The sequence below is a fragment of the Trifolium pratense genome, linkage group LG5 (assembly GCF_020283565.1).
Source record: "Trifolium pratense cultivar HEN17-A07 linkage group LG5, ARS_RC_1.1, whole genome shotgun sequence".
In the NCBI taxonomy this organism is placed as follows: domain Eukaryota; kingdom Viridiplantae; phylum Streptophyta; class Magnoliopsida; order Fabales; family Fabaceae; genus Trifolium; species Trifolium pratense.
Genome location: NC_060063.1, coordinates 53,324,507 through 53,349,439, shown reverse-complemented (window position 1 = coordinate 53,349,439; position 24,933 = coordinate 53,324,507). Strand labels below are relative to the sequence as shown.

General features: G+C 34.3%; 6 protein-coding genes across 6 annotated transcripts; 4 read left to right on the top strand and 2 right to left on the bottom strand.

Annotated features, from left to right (window-relative positions):
- The first annotated feature begins 321 nt into the window (after positions 1–321).
- On the top strand, positions 322–4,134 carry LOC123885506. The gene is made up of 4 exons (XM_045934790.1): positions 322–775; positions 2,432–2,470; positions 3,483–3,567; positions 3,647–4,134. The coding sequence occupies exons 1-4, from the start codon at positions 374–376 to the stop codon at positions 3,727–3,729; spliced, it is 609 nt and encodes a 202-aa protein (XP_045790746.1). The 5' UTR covers positions 322–373; the 3' UTR covers positions 3,730–4,134.
- Positions 4,135–5,674: 1,540 nt separating this feature from the next.
- LOC123884735 lies at positions 5,675–6,766 on the top strand. Its single transcript, XM_045933909.1, has 3 exons — positions 5,675–5,855; positions 6,043–6,104; positions 6,381–6,766. Exons 1-3 carry the CDS (start codon positions 5,774–5,776, stop codon positions 6,504–6,506), a joined length of 270 nt encoding a protein of 89 aa, XP_045789865.1. The 5' UTR covers positions 5,675–5,773; the 3' UTR covers positions 6,507–6,766.
- Positions 6,767–7,749: 983 nt separating this feature from the next.
- Positions 7,750–10,487, bottom strand: LOC123884918 (GDSL esterase/lipase At1g74460-like). The gene is made up of 5 exons (XM_045934145.1): positions 10,191–10,487; positions 9,430–9,560; positions 9,098–9,337; positions 8,587–8,836; positions 7,750–8,189 (listed from the first exon to the last, which is right to left on the bottom strand). The coding sequence occupies exons 1-5, from the start codon at positions 10,426–10,428 to the stop codon at positions 7,945–7,947; spliced, it is 1,104 nt and encodes a 367-aa protein (XP_045790101.1). The 5' UTR covers positions 10,429–10,487; the 3' UTR covers positions 7,750–7,944.
- Positions 10,488–12,407: 1,920 nt separating this feature from the next.
- LOC123884252 (geranylgeranyl diphosphate reductase, chloroplastic) lies at positions 12,408–15,347 on the top strand. Its single transcript, XM_045933319.1, has 2 exons — positions 12,408–13,431; positions 14,362–15,347. Exons 1-2 carry the CDS (start codon positions 12,745–12,747, stop codon positions 15,061–15,063), a joined length of 1,389 nt encoding a protein of 462 aa, XP_045789275.1. The 5' UTR covers positions 12,408–12,744; the 3' UTR covers positions 15,064–15,347.
- Positions 15,348–17,755: 2,408 nt separating this feature from the next.
- On the top strand, positions 17,756–20,366 carry LOC123884257 (malate dehydrogenase, chloroplastic). The gene is made up of 2 exons (XM_045933324.1): positions 17,756–18,171; positions 18,769–20,366. The coding sequence occupies exon 2, from the start codon at positions 18,777–18,779 to the stop codon at positions 19,995–19,997; it is 1,221 nt and encodes a 406-aa protein (XP_045789280.1). The 5' UTR covers positions 17,756–18,171; positions 18,769–18,776; the 3' UTR covers positions 19,998–20,366.
- LOC123884256 (pentatricopeptide repeat-containing protein At3g47530) lies at positions 20,195–23,452 on the bottom strand. Its single transcript, XM_045933323.1, has one exon. It carries the CDS (start codon positions 23,318–23,320, stop codon positions 21,434–21,436), a length of 1,887 nt encoding a protein of 628 aa, XP_045789279.1. The 5' UTR covers positions 23,321–23,452; the 3' UTR covers positions 20,195–21,433.
- Between the last annotated feature and the right edge of the window lie 1,481 nt (positions 23,453–24,933).

Below are 24,933 nucleotides of genomic sequence, written 5' to 3'. Positions count from 1 at the left end.
GGTAATATCGTCATATTTTTTATATCGCGATAAACCGCACAAACCGAACCAACCATAACCACATTTGTTTAGTTTGGTTCGGATGACTTTTTAAAAACCAACTGAACCAAACCAAATTACATGTAATTTTTAGGATGACTTTTATGTTCTAAACCAAACCAAACCGCACCACGAGCATAGCACCCGTATGAAATATAATTCAATTTTTGATTATAAAAAAAAGATTTTTTTTAAGTGTTTCCTCTCAAAAATTCATATTTAATTCATTTTTAAAAAAACAATTTCTTAAATTGTTAAATCGAGAAAAATCTAACTAAATAATGGTGCTACAATGAAAAACATAGGATTAGGATCTATTATCTATATCGGATAAATGAGGGGTGGTGGTGGTGGCAATGGCAGACCAGAAAGGAGAAGAAGAAGAAACTCAACCTCGCCGTTAAAGGATCGAACTGAAACTACTTCATCCAAATTATCTTCTTCTCCTCCTTCTTCTTCTTCTTCATCATCTAAACTAAGCTCTTCATCTTCTGCTACCACTCTCATCGATGATGATGACTCAAACGCTGTTCTATTCGACTATTACACTAACCCTAACCCTCGAAGCTTCCCTCACAGTGTTAAACAGAAATGTTGGGAAAAAGCTGACAAAGTCAAAGGACGTGACCCTGATCGATGGCGAAGGGATCCCCTTGGTAACCTTATCTTTCGTAAGCTCGTAGGTTGCCCTGGTTGTTTATGTCATGACTATGATCACATTGTTCCTTATTCTAAGGTTTCTCCTTTTTCTCTTTTTGTTTTGTTTACTTTCTATCAATGCATATATGCTTGTTTTATGCTTTTTAATTGCTTGTCATGAATTAGAATTTGGTGCAATAGAATTATGCTTAAATTTATCCTTTTACATGTTTTACAACTTTTTAATTTCAATTTAGGGTATGTTTGGATTGGTTTATTTGAGCTTATATACTAGTATAAGCATTTGTGAGAACTTTTTGGAAATAGTTTACGACATGTCTATAAGCTGTTTTCAGCTTATTCCCAAGCTCTCTAGGATATATAAAAAAGCTGTTTGACTTTATTTTGGCTCTGTATAGCAAAAGATAGCGGATAACTGATAAGCTAGCTTATAGTGAATAACTTATAAACTAGCTTATAGCAGATAAACTATTTGATTGAATTTGTAGTGTTTGGTAAGATTAGCGGTTGAACTAGCATATAAATATGAATTGACATAAAAAAAATGTTTAATTAATATTTTTATTTTCAAGTAAGATGAAAACGGTAAAATTGAGAGAAAAACTGATAAGTTGTAAGCTAATTGAATTAGCTTATCAAAAATAGGCTACAAGTTTGTGAGAAAAACATGTTACTAAACGGGTCTTTTATTGTCAATAGCTTATAAGCTATAAGCTCAAAATTTGGCATTGCTAGACAAAGACAAAACCTATCTCTTGTTATGGGAATAAATTATACTCAGGCACTTATATGATAAACGCTTATGTTGTAAGCTCTTAATTAAGCTGACTTGTCACTCTGAAAATTGTCTTTCTTTGCATCATTTGTATACCATTCTTATTACAATCCCCATATTAATGGAGAATGAACTTCAATGGACATTGTTGTTGCCTCCTTTGATAAATAGCATCTGTTGTCCTTGTTGAGGCTATACTGCATTTTGAGGATTTTGTTTGAGTTTGGATAAATAGTTCAAATATAGGCTGTTATAAACATGCTGGTTTGTATAAGTAGCAAGGAGTTTGGTTCCCATGAAGCTTGTTTTCGTGAATTAAAACATAGGTGTGGGAGAGCTTTGCCCCCTAATATTGGTTGTCCCGGCTCAGCCTGGATTATAATGTGGTCTAGAATCTAGATAAATAAAACACCTATAAGAATGAGATTAATTAAGCGTTTATTCATTAGTTATTTGTAGTGTTTATGGTAATAAATTGAAAACAGCAAATTGAATTTATCATAAGTTATTTTATTAAGTCAATACAATACTAGTACAGTAAGCTTTTGTGTAATGTAATAAGTCTAACCCTAAATTGGAACCAAACATCTTTTTGTTCTGTAAATGGCAGTGCGTGTTAGCCTGCGGTATATCTGTGTCTAGCTGTCATTCAATTAAGGAGAAAGGTAGAGAACAAAAGAGCAGGAAAGGTTTTGGTTTATCCATCTTCCCATGTGGAAGTTTATTAAAAAGGAGAAGAAAACGAGGAATTTTTATGTTTTATCTAAAACCCATGTCTTAGTTATTTTAATGAACATCTTTAATTTTAAAGTTACATAAGCTTTGGGACATTATTTCCACCCCCAAACATGTGAACGTCCCCCCAAGAGACCATCATGACATCACTAAGTCGCCAACTTATTTTGGGTTTGGTCTCCTTTTTATTTCTTATTCATTTCGGTTTTTTGTGAAATTCAGGGGGGCAAAAGCACGCTGGAAAACTGTCAAGTATTACAGGTAAGGTTTCCCAGTTTCTCTCCATTTCTCTGTTTTCTATTTGGAAAAAGAATCCAGCAGGGGGATCATCGTAATATGTTTTATTATTGTATAATGTGCTTTTCTTAAGCACGTTATATAATCATTGCCATGACCATTGATTCATTCTTAAGCATCTTTTCTTAATATCTATATTATGGATTATCTATTTAGAGTTCCAAAGAGAAAATATATATTATAAAGAACCATTTTTTTGTTTTCTGTCATATAATTTCATTACTGTATTTCTGGATAGTGAACTAATAAGGACTTGAATGTATACGCTTACTGAAGCTACGTGTAAGTAGTACTGTGAAATAAGCTTGTTGGTATGGTTATCAAAATGCTGATATGGCGAGGTTGGATTAGTATTCATGGCATATATTCAGTTGGTTCTAAAAAGTGTAATTTTTGGTATTGGATCATTGGATGCAAGCTGTTGCAGTTATAGGGTTAGGTATAGAGGGAGGAAAAGGAATACTAAGATCAATAGCATTACACTGATGTGAATGATATGTTGGATATTACTACGAGACAAAGTACTAATACTAGTCTCTTAATCCTAACTAAATGAGGAAATATGAAAGCCAATGCTAGAAGATGATCATATGCTCTACCATATATTTTATGTAGAATAATAATGTGATGAGATATTTTTTAGATATCTAACACAAGCATGTGGATAACTAAAATCATTGGAATCTCTTTGTTTCTTTCATTACAACACTATTCTGTGGCTTTCAAACTTTCTAGGGGCGAGTTTTTGAATACATTAATATTGATGTCATTATATGCTGACACGATTTCCTTCTTCTAGTTGGACTTGTTCATGTCAGCTATGTTTTGCTACTAAAGTTCACTCCTGGTTCTAGCATGGTTTAGATGCAAGTGACTATATTATGTTTCCAACCGTAAATCATGTCATTTAATCTGTTTCTGTATTTGATTCTCATTGCATTCTTTTGATAAATGTTTTTCATCCACAATTTTTCAGGCAAGAGTTAATCGGTCAAAGGGTAATCGAACAGATATCTCCAAATCAGATCTTATTCAGAAGAGTTCTTATTGCAGGGTTTCAGGTATGACTATTATTATTAATGATCATATTTAGCTGTAGTAATTGGAAACTTACTGATCGAAATACTGGATGAATTACAGGCCGTGATATGGATCTTCTGGAATTATCTGCTTTTGGCAATGTTCAACATGGACAAGATACCGGAGGATGTAGAATTCAATAAAGAGAATCAATGAGTATTTAATACACATTAATTTATTGTGTGGTTGATTCCCACAGGGTTTGAATGATGACAGTTTTTTTGGAGCTTCATCCGTGCGACTGCAAAGAAAGCGATGGCATTGTCATCTCTGACGTTGATGTATTTGTTAGTAATATAGGTCTCATATCACCAGGACTTATGTTAGAAAGAAGCATGGAAATCAAATTAGTGTTGGGACAGAAGTTATGTAATATTAGTGGACAAATCATATGGCTCAAAGTTCACACCATGTTGGAGGTGTAATGTAATAATGTGGTGTTATTAATTAGTGAGATTCATTTAATGTTGAAGAATTTGTTTAAGTACTAACATTAATTATTACAAATGAGTGATGTATATGAATGAAACTCATGAGACTCATAGACTAATTTAAGAAATGATGCATTGTAGATCGATGCTCTCAACTTCTACACCTCCTAATGTGAGAGACGCGCGGTCATACTACTTGCACATTTTAGTTATGACTGGTGCTATTTATCGTGACAAGTAAACTTAGGAATTTGTCACGAAAAAGGAATAGACGGTCAAAAAGTGTCTCGGCTAACCATACAAGGTGGTTGTTGTGTTGATTGGTTTGACTTTAAACTATCCATTATGCCTTTGTGATGTTAATTTTTCGCTATACACGGCATTTCTCTTTAGTTATACTAGTACTAGTATTATTTTAGTATTAGCTTAGGGGGAGACTGCATCAAATTATATCAAAAAGAAAGAAAAGGAAGAAACTGCATCAAAGAAATTATTCAGATTCAGTTATAAGTAAATTTGAACATTTTACCCTATTTAACATCATCAATATATGTAAGTACTGTAGTTGTTTTTGTATATACTTGATCAGTGAGAAAAGTAATTTTGTGCAGTTGCTTGGAATTTTGAGTGGTGTGCAGAGAGCAAAGCTGCCACTATTCAGATTAATTTAGTGGAAAAAATTTGTGTTCCCACTAGCAATAGCATCATACATGGCTGTTTACAACTTTTGAGCATTTTTAATTCCTTGATCAATATCATGACTTCCACCGCCTGCAATGAAGTGCATGCACATATTCACATAAAAATATATACTGTCTACTATAGTAAAATACATACACAATAAGACATAAACATAAGTCAATAAAAATCATGCTCATAAAAAAATGTCAATAAAAATCACAAGACCAAGAAATTAAATGCCTCTCATTTAGAAAATTTGGACTCAGACTGATAGCTGTTATCCTTATGATAGTGCTTTTGCCTTTTTGTGAGTTGAGGCACAGATGTGAAGTGTTGGGAGCTTTCTAGTGAGTTTCTTGGATGTGTACCTACCTTCACTCTTCTTGCACTATTCACACATAGCCTTTATTATATCCTCAAGATTTAATGGCCATTTCCCACTAGATTTTGACTTTGGCTATATACCACTTTAGGCTATTGCTTTTCACGAATATTTCCTTGTCATCTTTCCACTTTCATAGAGCACTCCACATTGACTTAAAAATATAACATAATTGCATGTCCACCTTGTTCCAAGAAGTTTAATTTGTATCTCTTAACATGCATTTTGTTAAACATAAAATAATCAGATTTGTGCATATTAAAATCTACGATTTAGGAGTATGTTTGGATTTACGGTGAGTTAGGTAAAATCACGTGACACTATGATTTTGTTGAAGCTATAAAGTATAGCATTTGCTAAAACTGTAGTGACTCAACGTAATTCTGTCAAATTTACTGTCAAGATGATACTTACTCGGAAAACACAAAATTATAGTCTTAATTTAAGTTTTCACACAGGAAAAAGACAAACTGATGAAAGTTTACCAAAGTGTGGAAACATGTTGTTGGTCTTCCAAGAAATGATGGGTTGCTATCACCTTTATGACTTTGGCAATATCATATTGCTGCTCCATTTCCATGTTAAAAAAACATTCACAAAGATCTTGTGCTTTGGTGTATAAATTGAGAACTAGCACATTTGAAGCAACACAACCTAAAGCTTGTTGTTGAGAAGGTCTATTGCAGTGCAGGGATGGCAGGAACTTTCTTTCGTTTATTTGTGATTGTTCTTGGTCTTTCTCATCTTTTATGCATGACAGCAGTCCCAGTTACAAGTAAATTCTTCTATACTATCTTCTTTTTTATTCTTCATAAGTTGTAGGTCTCGTCTCGTAGCTTCAGCAAAATCACAGTGTCACCATGATTTCATAAAATTTTCACCACTAATATAAACATGCATGTAATTTTCCTTAATCTTATCAGTCTTAGTCTTCTTATACATGGCATGCTTATGTTAAGCAGGAACTGAAAACCTTATGCAAGATGGACAAGGTCACCTAATGACTCTGGAAAATAACCCTAAGGTACAACTTGATACTCTCTAAGACTATTCCTAAGTTGTTTAAGACCTATGAAACACAGACACTTCTCGGGTTAGGTGTGTCCCTATGTCGGACATGTGTCAGTATCCATCACTGGCACATATGATATGATTATATTGAATTATGTCATTTTCTTAAATTTTTTGGTGTTAACATGTCAGTGTTGTGCCGTGTCTGGTATTTGTGTCTATATGCATGCTTCATAGTTTAAGACATGTACAATTGCATTTTTTTAAACGGGCTTATATATGTTTACAGGTTATTACTGAGAGAAACTTGCACTTGGAAGAGCCAAAGCCAAGAATTACTGAGAGGATGGTTTTGGAACTGAATGATTATGCACCATCCGGGGCAAATGGTCGTCACACTCCAAGAGCACCATAATGGTGTGCTAGCTGATTATGTTAGTTCCTCTAGCTAGTTAGGTACTATATATATGCATCCTCTATGTAGCACAATATTAATTAAGTTAACATGTGAGAATGTATGAAAGTAAGGACTAATTAATTAGTTAGAGTTAAATCAAATCCCCATTGTTAGGTATGGGATCTTAATTAGGAACTCTTGTATGTTAATTAGCTTCTGCTTAATTATGTATCATTAATGTAATGGTTCATTGGTTATGGTATTTCCATTATACTTTATTTTGGGTGCTATATTGAGTTTGCTTATAGGAAAGGCTGGAATCAACTTTGGTTGGAGACTGACTCAAAGTTGGTTATCATGGCCTTCAAATCTCATAGTATTGTCCCTTGGAAGTTGAAAAACAAATGGTTAAATTGTATGAACATAGTAACAACATGTCTTTTATTATATCTCACATCTTTCGGGAGGGTAACCATTGTGCTGATAAGTTTGTATTTGGTTTGATCAATATCCTGCTTTGATTAGAAAAGACTTTGTTAAGAATAGGATTGGTCTACCTTATTTTCGATTTTCTTAGACCTAGGAAAGGGTTTGTTGTTAATATATCCTTATTTATAAATAAAAAATAAAAAATTGATCAAAATAGCTCATTTGATCAGTTCTAACTTCTAACAGCCTTAGATTTTCTCTTATTTTATTCCTTGGCAAAACCATCCAACATGCATGTAACATAATGAAAAATGGGTCACATTCATATTGGTGCAAAAAAACCTCCACCATCCATCAATATATTAAATAATTAAGTTGTTGAATAAATAACTGTTAGTATGTCTATGTATATTAGTATATGTATCAATTATCAACAAAAAAAAGTATATGTATCTAGGACAGGTGGTTGATGAGGATGCATTTGGAATTTAACCGACAAAATAACCTTTTCTTTTAGGCCCTGCTTTTGTCCAAAAAGATATTTTATAAATGAAGAACCTTTTTTCCACCCACAGCAAATTGTTGTATAACTATAAACCATGTTCCTGGAAAGTGAATTTGGAAGTATAATCCAAAATGTTTGTTTAATTTATGTAATCATGTTGTTGGCACTTACTAGACTTAAATAAGTATCTCATATAGTCATATCATATCTTATATTTAATATTAATTGTTTTGTCTACCACTCCCCTTTTACAACTTTTCTCAAATTTCTCTTAGAAACTGATTAATAATATTCGATTTATGTGATGCAGAACAAAAGAAAATATCAGAAGTTTCTTTCTTATTGAAACAGTATATATATATATTATGTAGTATTAATCATAAAGACACGTTGAAACTTGAAACCATGACAAGAAATTATGTGTAACTAACTAACTAGTACTCCACATGGAACAGAACATAAAGAAAATAGTTTTAGAAAATGACATGCAAATCCAAGATTAGGAATGAAAACATTGAATGATTAGTCTTGTGGAGATGGAGCAATAGCAGGTGCTGGTGAAGGAGCAGCATTTTGACCAGTACTTGATAATCCAAATTTCTTAATAAGTTCATTTGCAATTAGCTCATTAGCACTGTCCGAAGGATGGTACTCGTCCCAAAACACATATTTGCTTCTGTCTGAGCATAGTGTTGATGCAGGTACACATGTAAGTGCAGGTCTAATTCTTCCAAAGGAACAACATGGTGAGTCTGCATTTTGGAATCCTACAAACCAAATGTGATTAGATTAAAATGTGTTCCAGACGGACCGGGAGATTAGAGGGTATACGCGCAAGATATGCTGCACCGCAAGCATACTCACGCATTACCCCTTCAACAATCAATCACCATGTGATGATGATTAGAGGTTCATCCACCGATCATTTGTATCAGGGCGACCCAAAATATTTCTAGAACTAATATATAGTTTTAAGTGAGACATTTTTAAATATAATTTGTTAAAGGTGTTACACAATGTGATTTTTTTAATGGTGGTAAATACTTGTGAATTGACTGATCTCAAATCAACGAATGAGATCATCAATTAGTACGAATATGTACACTAGATCCTAATAGTTTATGCATGCATGTGATTAAGGAGTGAATTAACATATCTACTTACCATACTTAAGTGGGTTGCTAATCAAATCAGAGACAACATCATATGCATCTCCAAATCTATAGTTTGAATTAGGAAGTTGCTTCACCAAATCATCAATTAGTTCACTTGAAGCTTTATTAAAGCTAAGGGCCAGCTTGTTTACTTTTTCTCTACAATTTCCAGTTGTAGTAAGTACCCTTTGAAGAGGAATGCACCCCATTGGACCCAGCCCAAAAACCATCAATTGCCTTGCTCCTAAACCATGAAGTACCTAAAAACAAAAACAAATCATAAATGAAAATATTCTCATTATTATTAGACTTGCACACTTAAATACAAAACAAAATTGCAAAAATAAACAATACTCTCTCGTCTCATATATAAGTAAATTGTCTCTTTTAGGCTTATTTAATAACTAATGTATCTGGTTTATAGGTCAGATATATTAGGCCAGATACATTAGTTATTGAATGAGCCGAAAGTAAGAGTATATGAAGCATGATTATTTAATTTTAGAGTGAACTCAATAAACCTTTAATTGTCTTCTTAGTGTTCCTATCAAGTAATCCATGAAGGTTTCATCATTGTATGTCCATGAATCAGTGTAAAGAGGCATCAAGTAGTTGTTGATAAAGTCATTGCTACCTAAAGCAACAACATATTGAGCTTCTTTAAAAAACTTGTCTGCAGCCCTTTTTCCAATTTTGCTTCTAATTAATTCTTGTGTCCCTTGAAACAACTCAATTTGTTTGTCTAGTGATAACTTTTCAATCTGCAAGAGAAATAATTTTATCATCCAAAATATATCAGTATTGCTTAAATGCCATAAGTCACAAAGTATAAAAAATGACTGTTGCAACTCACAAAATAGGTGCCAGTCTCATTCAAGATACCACCACCTCCAGAAGCATAGTTTAATCCATTTATTAATATATCTTTCTCAGTTAAAGATGTGTCTAGTACTGGAGGGGGCCTTGGTAGGCCTAAACTATCACCTGAAAATGTATATATAACATCATTGTTATGTCATGACAAACTTTAATTTTAAACTTGTTCACATAATCACATGTTGATTAACACAAAATCAATAACCTTAATAAGTCAGGCTAATTCTTTGCAGCAGCAACATATATTTGATTTTTTTTGTTAGTTTGAAATACATTCATACGACTAGAAACATAACAAAATCTAAAAGCACTTAAATGAGATGATACTGTCTCTTTTGTTTTAACTACTGGTCTAGAGTTTGAATTCGAGTACTAAGAATATAGCAGCATTAAAATTGATTTAAAATTGATGAATTAAAATTGATGATACTGTCTCTTTTGTTTTATAGACCTCTTTTGCTGATGACTTAAAATTGATTTTGGCATGTTTGTACGGTTCTCGATTAAAATTGATTTTGACTCTGAAGTCAATTCTAACCTGAAGGTAGAATTTCTTTTTCGAAAAAAAAAACAAAAAAAACTTCAAGCTAGGATTTATATACTTATTTTTCAACTAACTTTTACGTAAACTCATTCAAAGATTAACCATTTCACCTTAAATTCATTTTTAGTTAAAATTAATTTTTGTCATTGCAGAATCAGAGACGCGTGTCAGCAAAAAGTGAAAAAGATTAGTACCTATAATGTCAGCAACGGTGCGACCATTAGAGAACCTTCCATTAGGCAAACCATTACCCATGTCTATACCATACCAAGGCAAGTTAGCTTGAGCAAGGCTTCTAGAAAGATGCCTATTGTTTCCAACATCAGAAAGAGAGTCTCCAAATATGAATTGCACAACCTTACAATCACATCCTTCAAGCCCAATTCCAAAAATAATAGCTACTATAATAACTATCAACTTATTAAACTTCATTTTAATTTGTCTTGTAATAATACAATTACAAAGAGATCACTTCTAATATTGTTTTGTTAAACATGTGTGTTGGTTTTTATAGTAGCTTGCTAATTGGAAATTTTAGACGATGACAATGTTACACAATTTGGCAGCAACACAAAGAAAAATGTCATGAAAATGCAATAAATTATTTGATATACCAACTTTTATTACTGATTCAAAACAACTGCAACTACCAAAATATTTTTTTCCAACTTAGTGAGTAAAATCTTAAAGTGTGTGTTGAAACTAAAGTCCTGTATTTTTTGCATGTTGCAGTATGAAAATGAAATTCTAGTACAAAGGAATGTGAATTAAAAATTGAATATATGGTGGTGACCCTCAAAATTTAATTCTCAACAAATACGTTGGATGTCATGTCCTTAGGGTAGATTGTCACGTTAAGTTCACCGAACCTGAAAAATACAACTATGTCCAAAATTTTGTCCCAAACTGAAACAACGCCGCTACTTTCTTATCTTAGTTAACGATAGAATTTTTATTTTTATGTGATTTTTTAGTTGTATTACAATTCATAATAGAAATATAAGCTATTAGGTTTGGTCTAGTGGTGAAGGGTTTGAGTAGTACGCTATAAGTTATGAGTTCGATTTGCAGCTCATTGTAAAGTGTAAAAAAAAAAAAATGATTTAACTCGGTTGGTAGAGACATTGCATTATATATGCAAGGGGTCGGAGTTCGAACTCCAACCATTTCATTTATCCACCTTAAAACTGAAATTTTTCTAGCCACTAGACTACTTGACAAAAAAAATATAGAAATATGGGCATGTTGTCCGTGCAAACATATCTCAATTGGTATGAATATTGCATTTTATATACACGATCAAAGTTCGAATTTTGGATCTCCGAGTTATTTATCTTGGGGTAAATTTCTAACCATGCTACTTGAAAAAAAAAATCTATATATTATATTTAAATGACAAGATTTAAAGAATCTTTTGATGCGTTTAACTTTTTTATATAACTTGAAGTTTAGATGTTCCATTGCTCATAAAGCGGTTTCATTAACAAAGCATAATGCTTAATGCGACGGTAGTGAAACTCATACAATTGTTTTTGTATTTTATGATCTTACTTGATCAGAATTGATGTGGCCGGTGACGTTTCTCTTTAGTACGATGGTGGTGATGAAGGGAGTTGCATCTGTAGATACCCTGTTGCTCAAGTTAGTATTTGCACAAAGTAGATGTTTTAGAGTAAGAAATGATGTTATCCGACTCCTTAACATGAGAGGGTTATATGTAGTCCCTAGTGTGGGGCCAAAACTATCAATGTGCATCTACAACATCAATGATTGTCACAACTCGGAACAATGACTAAAAATTGATTGTAAAAGTTAATCATTCTGATATCGACTATTACAGAAGGGTTGATTAATTTATATGACCGTTAGACAGAAACACGTAACATTGAGTCGGCATCGTATTGGGTTGAGTTCGACACATAAGTGGGCCAAGCTTGACATTAAGTTGGGCTTATGCCCGGTCCAAAACATTTTAGTTAAAATATATTTTTATCGAGTTACATACATTTTTTTTCTTTTAATTCTTCCTTGTAACATGTTTTACTTTTAATTCTTATTATTATTTTACTTGTCTATGTTAACATTGATCTCTGTGAATCTGTGACTAAACCAATATTATCAACCAAAAAAATTAAACCAAAAAAACATGTTTAATTATGCTGAAATCCATTGCTAATGAAAACAATCTATGAGCATCTCTTAACAAGAGGATTCACAGTACTTGCATGAGAAAAGTACACCATTAACAGACAACAGTAACATAGTACTAGAAAGATCTGAATTCTGAACCGATGGAGTTGAAACTTGAAACTACTCAATTGAACTATAGTGTCTTATAAGTTGTAACCGTGTTCACCAAACAATGTGAGATCATTCATCAAAATTGGTCAAAATTACATTAAATGCATGAGAAAAGATGAGTTAAAGATACACCACTTTAAGCACAATAACGTGGCAACACATAAGTCAACCAAAAAAACACAAACATCACCACAACTCCAACTCTCCAAGTACAAACCATTTCCTTGCAAAAGGTTGGAGGACCACAACCCATGATCCCAAAATCTATCCAAATGAAATCTCCACCCTCAATCCCATCCATCCAACGGTCACAAACTCCCCAAAATCACAAACCATATCCACCATATTCCAATAAAAAACAGACCCAAAAATTTCAAACCTCTCATTACTCACTCCCACCACACACTCTCTCTCACTCTCACCACCACCACCACCACCACCACCACCATGAGCTCCATCGCTCTCAAATCCTTCATCACCCTCCGTCAACCCTCACCGGAAACCACCCACTTCTCCTTCCGACCAAAACCCATTACTCACCGCCGCAAATTCACTGTCGTTGCAGCAGCAAACAGCCAAAAACTCAATGGCAGAAACCTCCGTGTCGCCGTCATCGGCGGTGGTCCAGCAGGTGGTGCAGCAGCAGAAACACTAGCAAAAGGTGGCGTAGAAACCTTCCTCATTGAAAGAAAAATGGACAACTGTAAACCATGTGGTGGAGCCATACCTCTTTGCATGGTAGGTGAATTTGACCTACCATTAGACATCATAGACCGTCGTGTCACAAAGATGAAGATGATTTCTCCGTCGAATGTCGCCGTCGACATTGGTAGAACTCTTAAGTCTCATGAGTATATTGGTATGGTGAGACGTGAGGTTCTTGATGATTATCTTAGGAACAGAGCTAAGGAAAATGGGGCGAATATTATAAATGGGTTGTTTTTGAAAATGGATATTCCTAAGGAGAAGAATTCACCTTATGTTCTTCATTATTCTTCTTATGATGGAAAAACTGGTGGGGTTGGTGAGAAATGTACTTTGGAAGTTGATGCTGTTATTGGTGCTGATGGAGCTAATTCTAGAGTTGCTAAGTCTATTGATGCTGGTGATTATGAATATGCTATTGCTTTTCAGGTATGTATGATCTGTTTCTTTTTCTGGGGTGTTGAAAATTTAGTAGCTTTTAGTGTTCAATGTCAATTGAGTATACTTCTAGGACATTTTAAGTAAATTAAAAATTTAATCTTGAAAATTGTATGATATAACAACTTGGTCTTATAATTAAAGAAATTCTAAGACATTACTGAAATTTAGAAATACTCTAACGCATTAGTGTTTTTTTACAAGCAAATGTTAGTAAGTTAGTAGTTAAGTTAGTTTACTTGGACCTCCTTCTTATTAGTCTTTCTAATTGGTAAATATAGTCTTTGTCTAGAAAGGGGAACCAATGAGATCTATCAAGTGTGAGTTAAAGTCTCACATTAATTGGAAGAGTTGATGTCGAGCAACATAAATCTAATGTCTTAAGGTTTTGGATAAAGATGTGGTGTCCAACTCATTTGTGTGATTGCTCGAGGTCTAATGTGATCCAACCCAGTGAGCCTCCCCCCCTAAACGACCCAACGGTGGTTGGAAGTCAATAACTTTTGCTTTTTAATGTCAATTGAATTTTAAATTTGTTTCTAGGACAGTTTTCATTTAATTGAAATAGAAAAATTTAGTCACCTGTAGAGTTACAGAATTTAGTTCTAAAAATTACGAAATACTAAAACATCCTTGAATTTGAAAATTACATGGTGCATTAGTCCTTTTGTGTATGTCAACTTTATCATTGGTCTCATTTATTCATCATTTTTCTCAAAGACTAATGTGATAGAAAATACTATTTCTAATTTTAGGGTCTACTTGTCTAATCTTACCTAGATTAAATTGGTGATTCACTCGTAGTTAGATACTTAAATGTAGCTTACTCGTGGTGTTTTGTGTTATGTGGTTACTATTTTTTTAAAGGAAACACTTAGCAATTAGCATATTTGATTTTGATGGCATGGTTCATTTTCTCAGGAGAGGATAAAGATTCCGGATGACAAAATGGCTTATTACGAGGATCTTGCAGAGATGTATGTGGGGGACGACGTTTCTCCCGATTTCTATGGTTGGGTATTTCCAAAATGTGACCACGTAGCTGTTGGCACCGGCACCGTGACACACAAGGGAGACATCAAGAAGTTCCAACTAGCAACAAGGAAAAGAGCCGAGGACAAGATCTTAGGAGGAAAGATCATCCGTGTGGAGGCTCACCCTATACCAGAACATCCAAGGCCACGAAGATTATCAGGAAGGGTCGCGCTCGTGGGCGACGCAGCTGGCTACGTGACCAAATGTTCCGGAGAAGGAATCTATTTTGCAGCCAAGAGTGGGAGAATGTGCGCAGAGGAAATCGTGCAGGGTTCAGCGAACGGGAAGAGGATGGTAGAAGAAAGTGATTTGAGGAAGTATTTGGAGAAATGGGACAAGACTTATTGGCCTACTTACAAAGTTTTGGATATTCTTCAGAAGGTGTTTTATAGGTCCAATCCTGCTAGGGAAGCATTTGTGGAAATGTGTGCTGATGAATATGTGCAGAAGATGACATTTGATAGTTATTTGTACAAGACTGTTGTGCCGGGGAATCCATTGGACGATATCAAGTTGGCAATCAACACCATTGGAAGCTTGGTTAGGGCTAATGCTCTAAGGAGGGAGATGGACAAACTTAATGTATGACAACATTAGTCATTCATTCATCACTGTCTGTCTGACTTATATACATATTAATTTATCATTCATTTTTGCTTTTGTAGTAGTAAACATTATCTCTTATAAGTGTTAATTATCTGTGTAAGAAAGCGGATTAAATGTTCGTGCAATCCCAATATAGACTGGTGATTGGAGCATAGCATTAGCAGGGGATGATTGAAATTTGAAAGCTGTTGTAAAAGTTTAGAGCTTAGACACCTTTGCATGTGGTAATATCAGATGGAATTTAAGAGATTTGGTTTATGTTGTAATGACTCATTTAGTGGTTTAGTTATTCCTAATTTATTTTGTATTATTAGACGTGTTCTACGTATATTAACACTAACTTCACTTCTATTAGTTATACTGTTTATAACTTGTGAGAGAGTAAGGGACGCAGATTTCCCGCGGTTACTGTGTCCTGCAGTAACTGATCTCAGTCGTCCGATTTGAAATTAGTGGTTGAGATTGTATTAGTCATAAAACTATGTAACACCAGAGCTGTCCGATCTTAAATGAATAGCTAATATTTAATACAATGTGAAACTGTGTGAAAAATAAGCTGCAGGGGAATCGAGATCCGAGAGTAAGGGCATTGAATATGTCAATTTAAGTTGGTATAGTTGATAAGGATTTAGCTCTAATCCTACAAAGATTTGAGTTTGAATCTTGTTGTCGAGGTTTCATTGGTGGATAATATGTAAGTACTTTCCTAAACATTCTTTGAGTATTGAAACTTTGTTATAAAAAGCATTGAATATTCACCTTTTTATCAATGGACAGTAATAAGAACAGTGCAGTTTTTTTTTTTTTTTTATTTTTTTTTATTTTTTTTTATTTTTATTTTTATTTTTTTTTATTTTTTTTTTTTAGAACAGTGCAGTTCATGTAACCCAAAAAAAAAAAAAGAACAGTGCAGTTCAACTTGATCTTCCTGATTTTCAAGGTTTAGGTGATGGGAGGATGATATCCCACGTCCTTTTTTGAGAAAAGGATTGAAAGAAAATGAAAGGAGGAAAATGAATTGAGATTAATTTTCGATTAAAAAAGAAAGAGAGTTGAGATTAAGGTTAATGACATGCATGCCAATGATGTAATGACAGTTACATCTGAGCTCAAAGTCTGCTTCTGCATTAAAAATATAATCAAGAATTGGTAGCCTTTTCTCTTGGTTGTATTCAAGGGCCAAAGCCCATAGTTAATTAGTAGACCATAATATTTTCAACAAAATTCATCATATATCCGATTATAAAAATGTTATCCAATTAACATCCATGTTTATTATTACTATTATTAGTTTATTACCTATCTATTCTATTATATTATTTTTATAACAATAAGATAAGATTATTCTACAATGAGCAACTCTCCATTCACTATAATCAATGTTTACGATGAGATCTCAAATGAGTTACAAGAAATTAGCCCCAAGAAAGAATCTCTAATTTCTATCAATTTTTCCACAACCTTGATGAGGTTAAAATTTAAACAATGAATCTCACTCCTAATGTGGTTATGATATGTTTCCCAACTTTAGATCTACCCCAAAAAGTTCTCAATTATTAGTTCTCGAACCTTTAATAATTCTCTCTTTTTGTTTTACCGAGTATTTCACAAAACCTTAACCTCCAAAATGTTCATGTAAAAAAATCGCATAGTATTTATAAATTGTTGCATTGTGTGCCTCGTGCGCGTAAATGTGAGCATGCGCCCGACGCCCACTTCCTTGAGCCTTGCGCACAAGACCGTGATGAAACTCAATTTCTCAACAAAACCTTGCACCTTGCACATTGGACCTTGCGTGCGGGACAATAGCTAAACACATTTTATAACATTATCAAATTTTTTTTATTTACAATGTTATCCATGATAATCGAACCTAAGACCTCATGAATCCCACCAGCCACCACTAAACTAAACCCACTGATTTAACATTATAAAAAAATTTAAATGACACTCATTTTAAAAGAGAAAACAAATTTTTAGCTCTCTACGTTACTACTATTGTAGTGGTACTATAAAATTAACATACCATGTGATTCACTTTAAAGCTGTTGAGATTTTTAGTAACAAAAAAGGTAAAATGATAAGCATAGTTGAAACTAAACGAATGGTGGAGATGTGAGACAGGGAATATACGTACAATTTAGGACTAGAGAGATTCTTTCTTTGATTTTATTCGATGGCAATATTTCCTGGCACTTATTAAATATACTAAATAAGAAACTTAAATTAATTAAAGATAAATTTAATGTTTATAAAATAATTTTTTACAATTTTAAAATATTAAATACATAAATTTTAAAATAAAGTTTACTTATCTAAAGTTAGTGTCTAATGACGTCTTTATGCGTTGGATTGATATCTTCACTGGTGATCTGAAAACTGATGACCGTCTCTAGTAATCTGAAAACTGACGACTGTCTTTCTAAGAATGAGATTAGAAGTAGATCTCTATTACGTAGTGTCTGTTTTGATATTTTTATCAGTATTCATCTTTTACTAGTCTCTGTTCATCTTGTGTAAAAATCTGATTTTTATTAATAATATACTTACTCCAGTCTTATATGTATAAAAAACTTTACTTTTTAGATTTATCATAAAATTGATGAATCTAAACTATATTATTGTTTAAATTCATCAATTTTACGAAGAATCTATAAAGTAAAGTTTTTGTTATATATAAAATCAGAGGAGTATTTGCTTATAAATAAAAATTAGTACACATTTCAACCTTAATTATAAGCAAATTTTTATTTTTTAAATATAATGCATAAACAATGTATCTGATCATCGGATACATTATTTGTGCAATAAATTTAAAAAATGGAAATTTGCTTATAGTTAAAGCCGGATCGCAAATTCTTGTTACTGTTTATTGAATTTTGTTTTTGTTCAGTGGCGGTGACTCACTTACCATTGGTGTGTATATTTATGCAGCATTCGTTCGGTAGCACTACTCGCATTACCAACACCATTCGTCCTCGTCTCTTAGGCGGAGATTTCAAACCCAATTTTCCTTCCTTCTTAAATCTCTCTCTCTCTCTCTCTCTCTCTGAACTTCTCCATCCAATTCCCATTACCATTCATTCCCAGGTACGTTTCTTCTTCTTTCACAGATCTCATCCCTCACCTCAATTCTGTTATTACTTTCAATTTTCTATATCAATTTCCCTTTATTGTTTATTCTAGATCTGTTATTTCAATATGCTGTTCTCTTAATCTTACTCATTTTCACGTGTCTTTCATTTATTCCATTATAAACACGCTGTATTTATCCATGCTTCTTTATGTACTTGTATTAGTATTCGTATATTGTATTCTTTGTCATGAATACCTCACACACATACCTGTAATTTTCAATGTATTTAGGCTCTGTTTGGATAAACAACTTAATCAAGTGCTTATAAGTTGTTTGAATAAGCTATCCTCACAAGAGTTTATGGAAATAAGCTGAAAACAACTCATGGACATTTCTTAACCTGTTTTCATAAGCTCTCACAAGTGTTTATGTCCGTAGATAAGCTCAAATAATCTAGTCTAATAAACAGGGCCCTAATCGGTTTAATTAAATAGCAAAGCCAATTTAATTTTTCTTTGTTGTTTCTTTTATGGATTTTTTGTTTTTGTTTTGGCATTTATGTTGATGAAATAATGAAATGGGACTTGATGTGTTTTTTTTTTTGTATTTAGAGGTTGAGATGGCAGCATCAGCTACTTTTACTATTGGAACTGCCCAAACAGGGAGGTCACTTCCTCAATCAAACTCTTTTGGTTTGAAAATCAATTCTCAGGTTAATTTTAAGACCTTCTCTGGTCTCAAGGCCATGTCATCTCTAAGATGCGAGTCTCAATCATCTTTCTTTGGCAACGAAACTTGTGCTGCCCTGCGTGCAACTTTTGCACCCAAAGCTCAAAAGGAAAACCAAAACCTCACCCGAAATGTGCAGCCTCAGGCATCCTACAAAGTGGCGGTTCTCGGTGCTGCAGGAGGAATTGGTCAGCCATTGGCACTTCTCATCAAGATGTCCCCTTTGGTTTCCGACCTGCATCTTTATGATATTGCCAATGTTAAGGGAGTTGCTGCTGATATCAGTCATTGCAACACTCCTTCAAAGGTTTTGGATTTCACAGGTGCTTCTGAGTTAGCAAATTGTTTGAAAGGTGTGGATGTTGTTGTTATACCTGCTGGTGTTCCTAGGAAACCCGGCATGACTCGTGATGACCTTTTCAACATCAATGCCGGTATAGTCAGGGACTTGGTCACTGCTGTTGCAGATAATTGCCCCGGTGCTTTTATTCACGTTATCAGTAACCCGGTGAACTCTACAGTTCCTATTGCTGCTGAAATTCTGAAACAAAAGGGTGTTTATGATCCTAAAAAGCTTTTTGGTGTTACTACACTTGATGTTGTGAGGGCAAACACATTTGTTGCTCAGAAAAAGAACCTGAGGCTAATTGATGTAGATGTTCCTGTTGTTGGTGGCCATGCCGGGATTACCATTCTTCCTCTCTTGTCAAAGACGAGACCCTCAGCGAATTTCACTGATGAAGAAATTGAGGCGCTAACTGTTAGGATTCAAAATGCTGGAACTGAAGTTGTTGAGGCTAAGGCTGGTGCAGGGTCTGCTACTTTGTCAATGGCTTATGCAGCAGCTAGATTTGTTGAATCATCTCTTCGTGCACTTGATGGTGATGCTGATGTGTATGAGTGCTCATTTGTACAGTCAGATCTGACTGACCTTCCGTTTTTTGCTTCAAGGGTGAAGATTGGAAGGAAAGGAGTTGAGGCTTTGATTCCAACCGATCTCCAAGGGTTGAGTGAGTACGAGCAGAAGGCTTTGGAAGCACTTAAACCAGAACTTAAGGCTAGCATTGAAAAGGGGATTGCTTTTGCTCAAAAGCAAACTGTTTCTGCTTAACTTATTTTGTGAAAGCATATATTCTATAATCTCTAGCGTCCTTGCGAGAGAATGTCAATGGGTGATTTCTTGGGTTATGGATTTATTTGAGCATGAATATTACTTAAGAGAACTTAGATTGCAGGTTTAAGTAGCATCATTTACTGCTTCCAGAACTTATGATTTAAATTTTCTATAGTATCATTTCTACTTACAGATTTGTTAGTAGAACGGGAGGGGGCTTCCATTTCTGTTCTCTATATTGAGCTTTAGTTTTGATCGGAAATCTTAATAGACTGTTACTATCATGTACTACAGTCTACTAGAATTGGGAAAATGTAAACGTTGCATTTTGAATAATACGGCCATTGGACCAGTTTGTGTTTTTAATCTTTTAGAATCTATGCTTTCCCTCTTGTACACTCGCACGCATACGCACACATTTTATAAACTGTTGGCCTGGTTGAACATACAATTCACCATTCACTCATCAACGCCTAGAGATGGATTCAAATGCTATGCTGACCCAAATTTGCTGCAGCTAACAAATTAGAGTTTCTAGAGGAATATTAGATTAGATAGATTACTCTAATGCCAACTTCAACAAATTAGATTCGAAATACAAACTTTTTTATTTCTTGATTCGTGATTCAATGATGGTGCTATATTTTCACTTTAATTAACTTAACATTTTTCATGGGGTGAGTGGTGCAAGGAAGAAGAGAACGACAAGGAAACAAAAAGGATGGATAATAAGGTAGAAAATAAGAGAAATTTCGTGTTGCAGAAAAACAATCAGAATTTGTCACATAATATTATGTTGACTTTAACTTGTGATTAACCACGTATTGAAATTGTGTTAATCAATCAAATTACTGTCGAAGTTAATTTTTAAATTTGTGTGTGAACTGTGAAGTATCATTTTTGTTGCTCTTCTATAACTAAAGTTGACAACATGTCATTTGACATTGTAATGTGAAGTCATATACGGACTTCACAAAAACTAAACACTCAGAAATTGATGACAATCAAATAAGCATATGATGAACAAAATCCTCTTAGGTACCACACATGACAAACCTTCCTTGTCTTTTGTCAAATCAAATGACACTTGCTCAGTATTTTTGTACTAACCCAAAAATAGATCTCCCTCGGTAGAAACAAAATTTCTCAAAGAATACAACCACCAAATTTCTCAGCTGCACCGTAGAGATATTATTGACCCCTTTTCATGTCTCTCATTTAGGCCCTCGGTGCTCGGCAGATGTTCAATCTCATGTACACGACGAACAAGATCAATCTACAGTTTCACAGAGAGCAAGCTATGGCCCTCTGTCGCAGGCTAACTGCAGCAGGGTACTGTGAAGTAAAAGACTTTGAATAAAGTCAATGGCGAGCTAGCCTTCACCGATTTTTTGTGGCTGCTCTTCCCAATCAATTACTAACTCTTCATCTCTCTACCAATAGTCATTACAGGAGCAATGCCCTCTCCGGAAGCGGTGAAACCGCTTATGGTCTCTGAGAATTACATCACGGTTATAAACCGCAGAAAAAAGTTTCAGAAAATTGTGGCAATCAACGCATATCCGGAGATTAGAGGCCACTCTTAATGTTGTGCCTTGTGGAGTAACAAGAACCCCAAAAGCAATGGCCAGTTTTTCACTATGATAAGAGAGTGCATACCCCTTTTCTTTGTCATCTATCTTATGTAGTTCAGATGAAAGTTCAACAACATAACCAGCTATCTTCAGCTGCTTATTAATCTCATCCAGTGTGTTATAAATTTCAACTTTTCTTGAATGTGAATTATCATCCACAACAAACTCGTGTACAGCTCCTTTCAGTTCAATTGTGCAACAACCAGGTGTAGTTTGGATTGATTTTTCTCTCATTAGTTTTCTCACTTCTGCTACCTTTTCCCAGTGTCCAGCTGATGAATAAAGATTCAGAAGTAAAACATAATCTCCAGCTTCCTGAGCTTTCAATTCAATCAAATGTTCAATTACTTGTTCCCCGAGTGTAACATGACCATGAATTCTGCAAGCTCCAAGCAGGGTTCTCAACACTGTGGAATCTGGCTTTCCCTCCATGGACGTAATAAGCTGGTAGGCCTTATCAAGTAAGCCAGCACGTCCCAAGAGATCAACCATGCAACCATAATGGTGGATGGCTGGAGTTATTCCAAACTCCGAGATCATTCTGTCAAAAAACGACACCCCCTCATCTAACAATCCAGAATGACTGCAAGCAGAAAGGACACCCGTGAATGTATGATCATCAGGCTGAATACCATTTCTCTGCATCTCTTCAAATGCTTCAATAGCTTTTCTCCCATATCCATTCACTGCCAAACCAGATATCATTGCACTCCATGAAACCACATTTTTGTTCTTCATTCCCATAAACACATCATAAGCCTTATCTAAACAACCACACCGCGAATACATTGATATAAGAGAATTGGACAAATTAAGAGCACCTCCATAACCATGTACCATAATATAACTATGAATCCGTTCACCGAACTCCAACGCATTCAAACGAGCACACGCTTGAAGAAGAAGTAAACAAGTAACATCATCAGGCACACATTCATACTTTTCCATCTGCATAACATCAAACAAGCTCAATGCATCCCGTGTCCGATTATTACGAATAAAACAAGAGATCATCACATTCCAAGCAACAGTATCCTTCTGAGGCATCTCATCGAACACCTTACACGCATCATCATATTTCTGACATTGTGAATACAAATCCATGAGAGCAGTAAGCAAAAGGCTATCTGATTGATGCCCATCTTTGAAGATATTGCAATGAACCTGAACACCTCCAAGAAGATACAGAAACTTGATACACGACTTAACAACAAAAGAAGACGTTAAAGGGTTAGCAGCAATGCCTCTTCTTCTCATATCTTGGTATAAAAAAAGAGCCTTTTGAGGTGAGTCGCTGAAAGAATAAGCTCTGATCATGGTGTTATAATGGGAAACAAAGGGATTACTGATTTGTTGAAAGAAACGATGAGAATAAGTGGGGTTTTGCAATGGGCCAGAGAGAGCTACACGGCATAAGAAGTGATGAGAAACTGCAGCGTCTTGAATGAGGGTTGTTCTGAGAATGTGAGCATGGATTTGGAGCAAATGGGTCTTATTGGAAATAGATTTTATGGTAGAAATTATTGATTCTTTGTTGTTTAGGGAGAAAAATGAAATGGATTCTGGTTGATTTTCTGGGTGTTGTGGAGTGGCAATGGAAATGGCGGCGGTGAAATAAGAGGGGAAGTGGAGATTGGTTGCGGCGAGAAGACAACGGTTTGAGCATGAAGACCAAACTGGTGCCATTTGGTGTGCAACCAACACAACCTTTGAGGTTTTATGAATTGGAATCCATGGCTCACAATTTTGGTGTGTTACAAACTATCAAGCCATGGTACGTGACAATGATACTATGACACCATAGGGAAATTTTTTCAAAATTCCATAGATTCGGGATAAGTTATTTAAAAATTAAATTTAAAATTAAATATATAAATGCACAATATATAAAGATAACTAAAATTGATAATGATAAAAATTAACATTCAAATTATTCAAAATAAGAAAATAAGTGACAATTACATATAATAAGTTAAGTATTACCCAAAAGAGGTAGGATGAGTAGCTTAACTGGTCAAGGTAGTTGAGCTAAGGGTTAAGGAGATGGGGGTCCAGAGTTAAGAGAAAATGACAACGAGAAAAACTAATAAAGACATAGTTGGTAACATCATACTTTAACATTCAATACTTAAGAGAAAATACGAATTGTATCAGTCCCCTCTCCTACGTTTCTATCATCAAAGAGCATTAATTGTCCAATACTTTTTCGATCGATACGCGTATCAGAGAAGTATCCGACAAATATTGATTATATTTTATTTTAAAAAATAATATTAATTGTTGATACTTCTCTGATACGTTACTTCTCCGATGCGTGTATCAGATGAATATCGGTATCGAGTACGTATCGGACACGATACTTTGCCATCTTTTGAGTATAGGAGGCTTGAAAGGTTACAAACAACCTTTGACATTGTGATTGTTTGATAGAAAACTGCTAGTCAGTACAGTAGTAGTTACACCTCATCATGAAAATTAACGATATTGCCACCTAATAGTATAGTGACTATGAAATTAACATTATGTCTGACTATTAAGTTTCATATATGGATTTATTTCATGTTCTTAAATAAAAAGGATATGACTAATTATATTTGTAAATCAAAAGACCAATTTCGGAATTTTACGTCAAAAAATCATTAAGTATAGAAATAAATTATCAACGTAATGAAATAGAGATTATATATAATCAACCATATTAAGATTTTATAATATTTGACTAAACCTAATCCCAATAATAGAGAGAATTAGTTAAACATGATAATCATATATACAATACATAACTAGGAGGAGGCATAACTAGGAGGGATGAAAAGATGATCGACATGATTCCTACGCTCCTCTTGGCCGATCTCTAATATTGTTTGCCTTCACCCTCTGTTTTGCGATGTTTGGTGTTGCAAGAACCGAATGACACCCGTAAAATGAAGTCTAAGTTTCATTTTATAGTTGCATTTTGTGCGGTGTTCATTTGTTTCAGGTTGAAAGATTAATTCCGATCAGGTGTAAATTCATTCAATGTCGACTTTTGTGTCATCGACGCTACAGATCGGGGGGAACTTAGCTAAACCATCTTGACTTGCTTAGCTACGGTGACATCATCTAATTTACTTCACTTTTTGAGTTGTCTCGCTTTGTCGTCGCTTAACCACCAACCCCAAATCAAAATCTTTACTCTTTATTCCAAAATCCTCAAATCCAAAATCACCTACAAACTCATAACCACATATGTAACAAGTTCCTTACCACTTCGACTGATATCTTTACACCAAGTTTGATTGGAAGTAATTTACACCAAG

Bases quoted from the DNA above. Each gene is read 5' to 3' on its own strand.
- LOC123885506 (XM_045934790.1), top strand. From the start codon at position 374: ATGAGGGGTGGTGGTGGTGGCAATGGCAGACCAGAAAGGAGAAGAAGA. The intron at 776-2,431 runs GTTTCTCCTTTT...TGTGAAATTCAG, and splicing joins ACATTGTTCCTTATTCTAAG to GGGGGCAAAAGCACGCTGGA. The intron at 2,471-3,482 runs GTAAGGTTTCCC...ACAATTTTTCAG, and splicing joins AAAACTGTCAAGTATTACAG to GCAAGAGTTAATCGGTCAAA.
- LOC123884735 (XM_045933909.1), top strand. From the start codon at position 5,774: ATGGCAGGAACTTTCTTTCGTTTATTTGTGATTGTTCTTGGTCTTTCT. The intron at 5,856-6,042 runs GTAAATTCTTCT...TATGTTAAGCAG, and splicing joins GACAGCAGTCCCAGTTACAA to GAACTGAAAACCTTATGCAA. The intron at 6,105-6,380 runs GTACAACTTGAT...ATATGTTTACAG, and splicing joins CTCTGGAAAATAACCCTAAG to GTTATTACTGAGAGAAACTT.
- LOC123884918 (XM_045934145.1), bottom strand. From the start codon at position 10,428: ATGAAGTTTAATAAGTTGATAGTTATTATAGTAGCTATTATTTTTGGA. The intron at 8,837-9,097 runs GTTTATTGAGTT...TTTTGTTTTTAG, and splicing joins CACTAAGAAGACAATTAAAG to GTACTTCATGGTTTAGGAGC. The intron at 8,190-8,586 runs GTAAGTAGATAT...TTTGGTTTGTAG, and splicing joins TAGCAACCCACTTAAGTATG to GATTCCAAAATGCAGACTCA.
- LOC123884252 (XM_045933319.1), top strand. From the start codon at position 12,745: ATGAGCTCCATCGCTCTCAAATCCTTCATCACCCTCCGTCAACCCTCA. The intron at 13,432-14,361 runs GTATGTATGATC...TCATTTTCTCAG, and splicing joins AATATGCTATTGCTTTTCAG to GAGAGGATAAAGATTCCGGA.
- LOC123884257 (XM_045933324.1), top strand. From the start codon at position 18,777: ATGGCAGCATCAGCTACTTTTACTATTGGAACTGCCCAAACAGGGAGG.
- LOC123884256 (XM_045933323.1), bottom strand. From the start codon at position 23,320: ATGGCACCAGTTTGGTCTTCATGCTCAAACCGTTGTCTTCTCGCCGCA.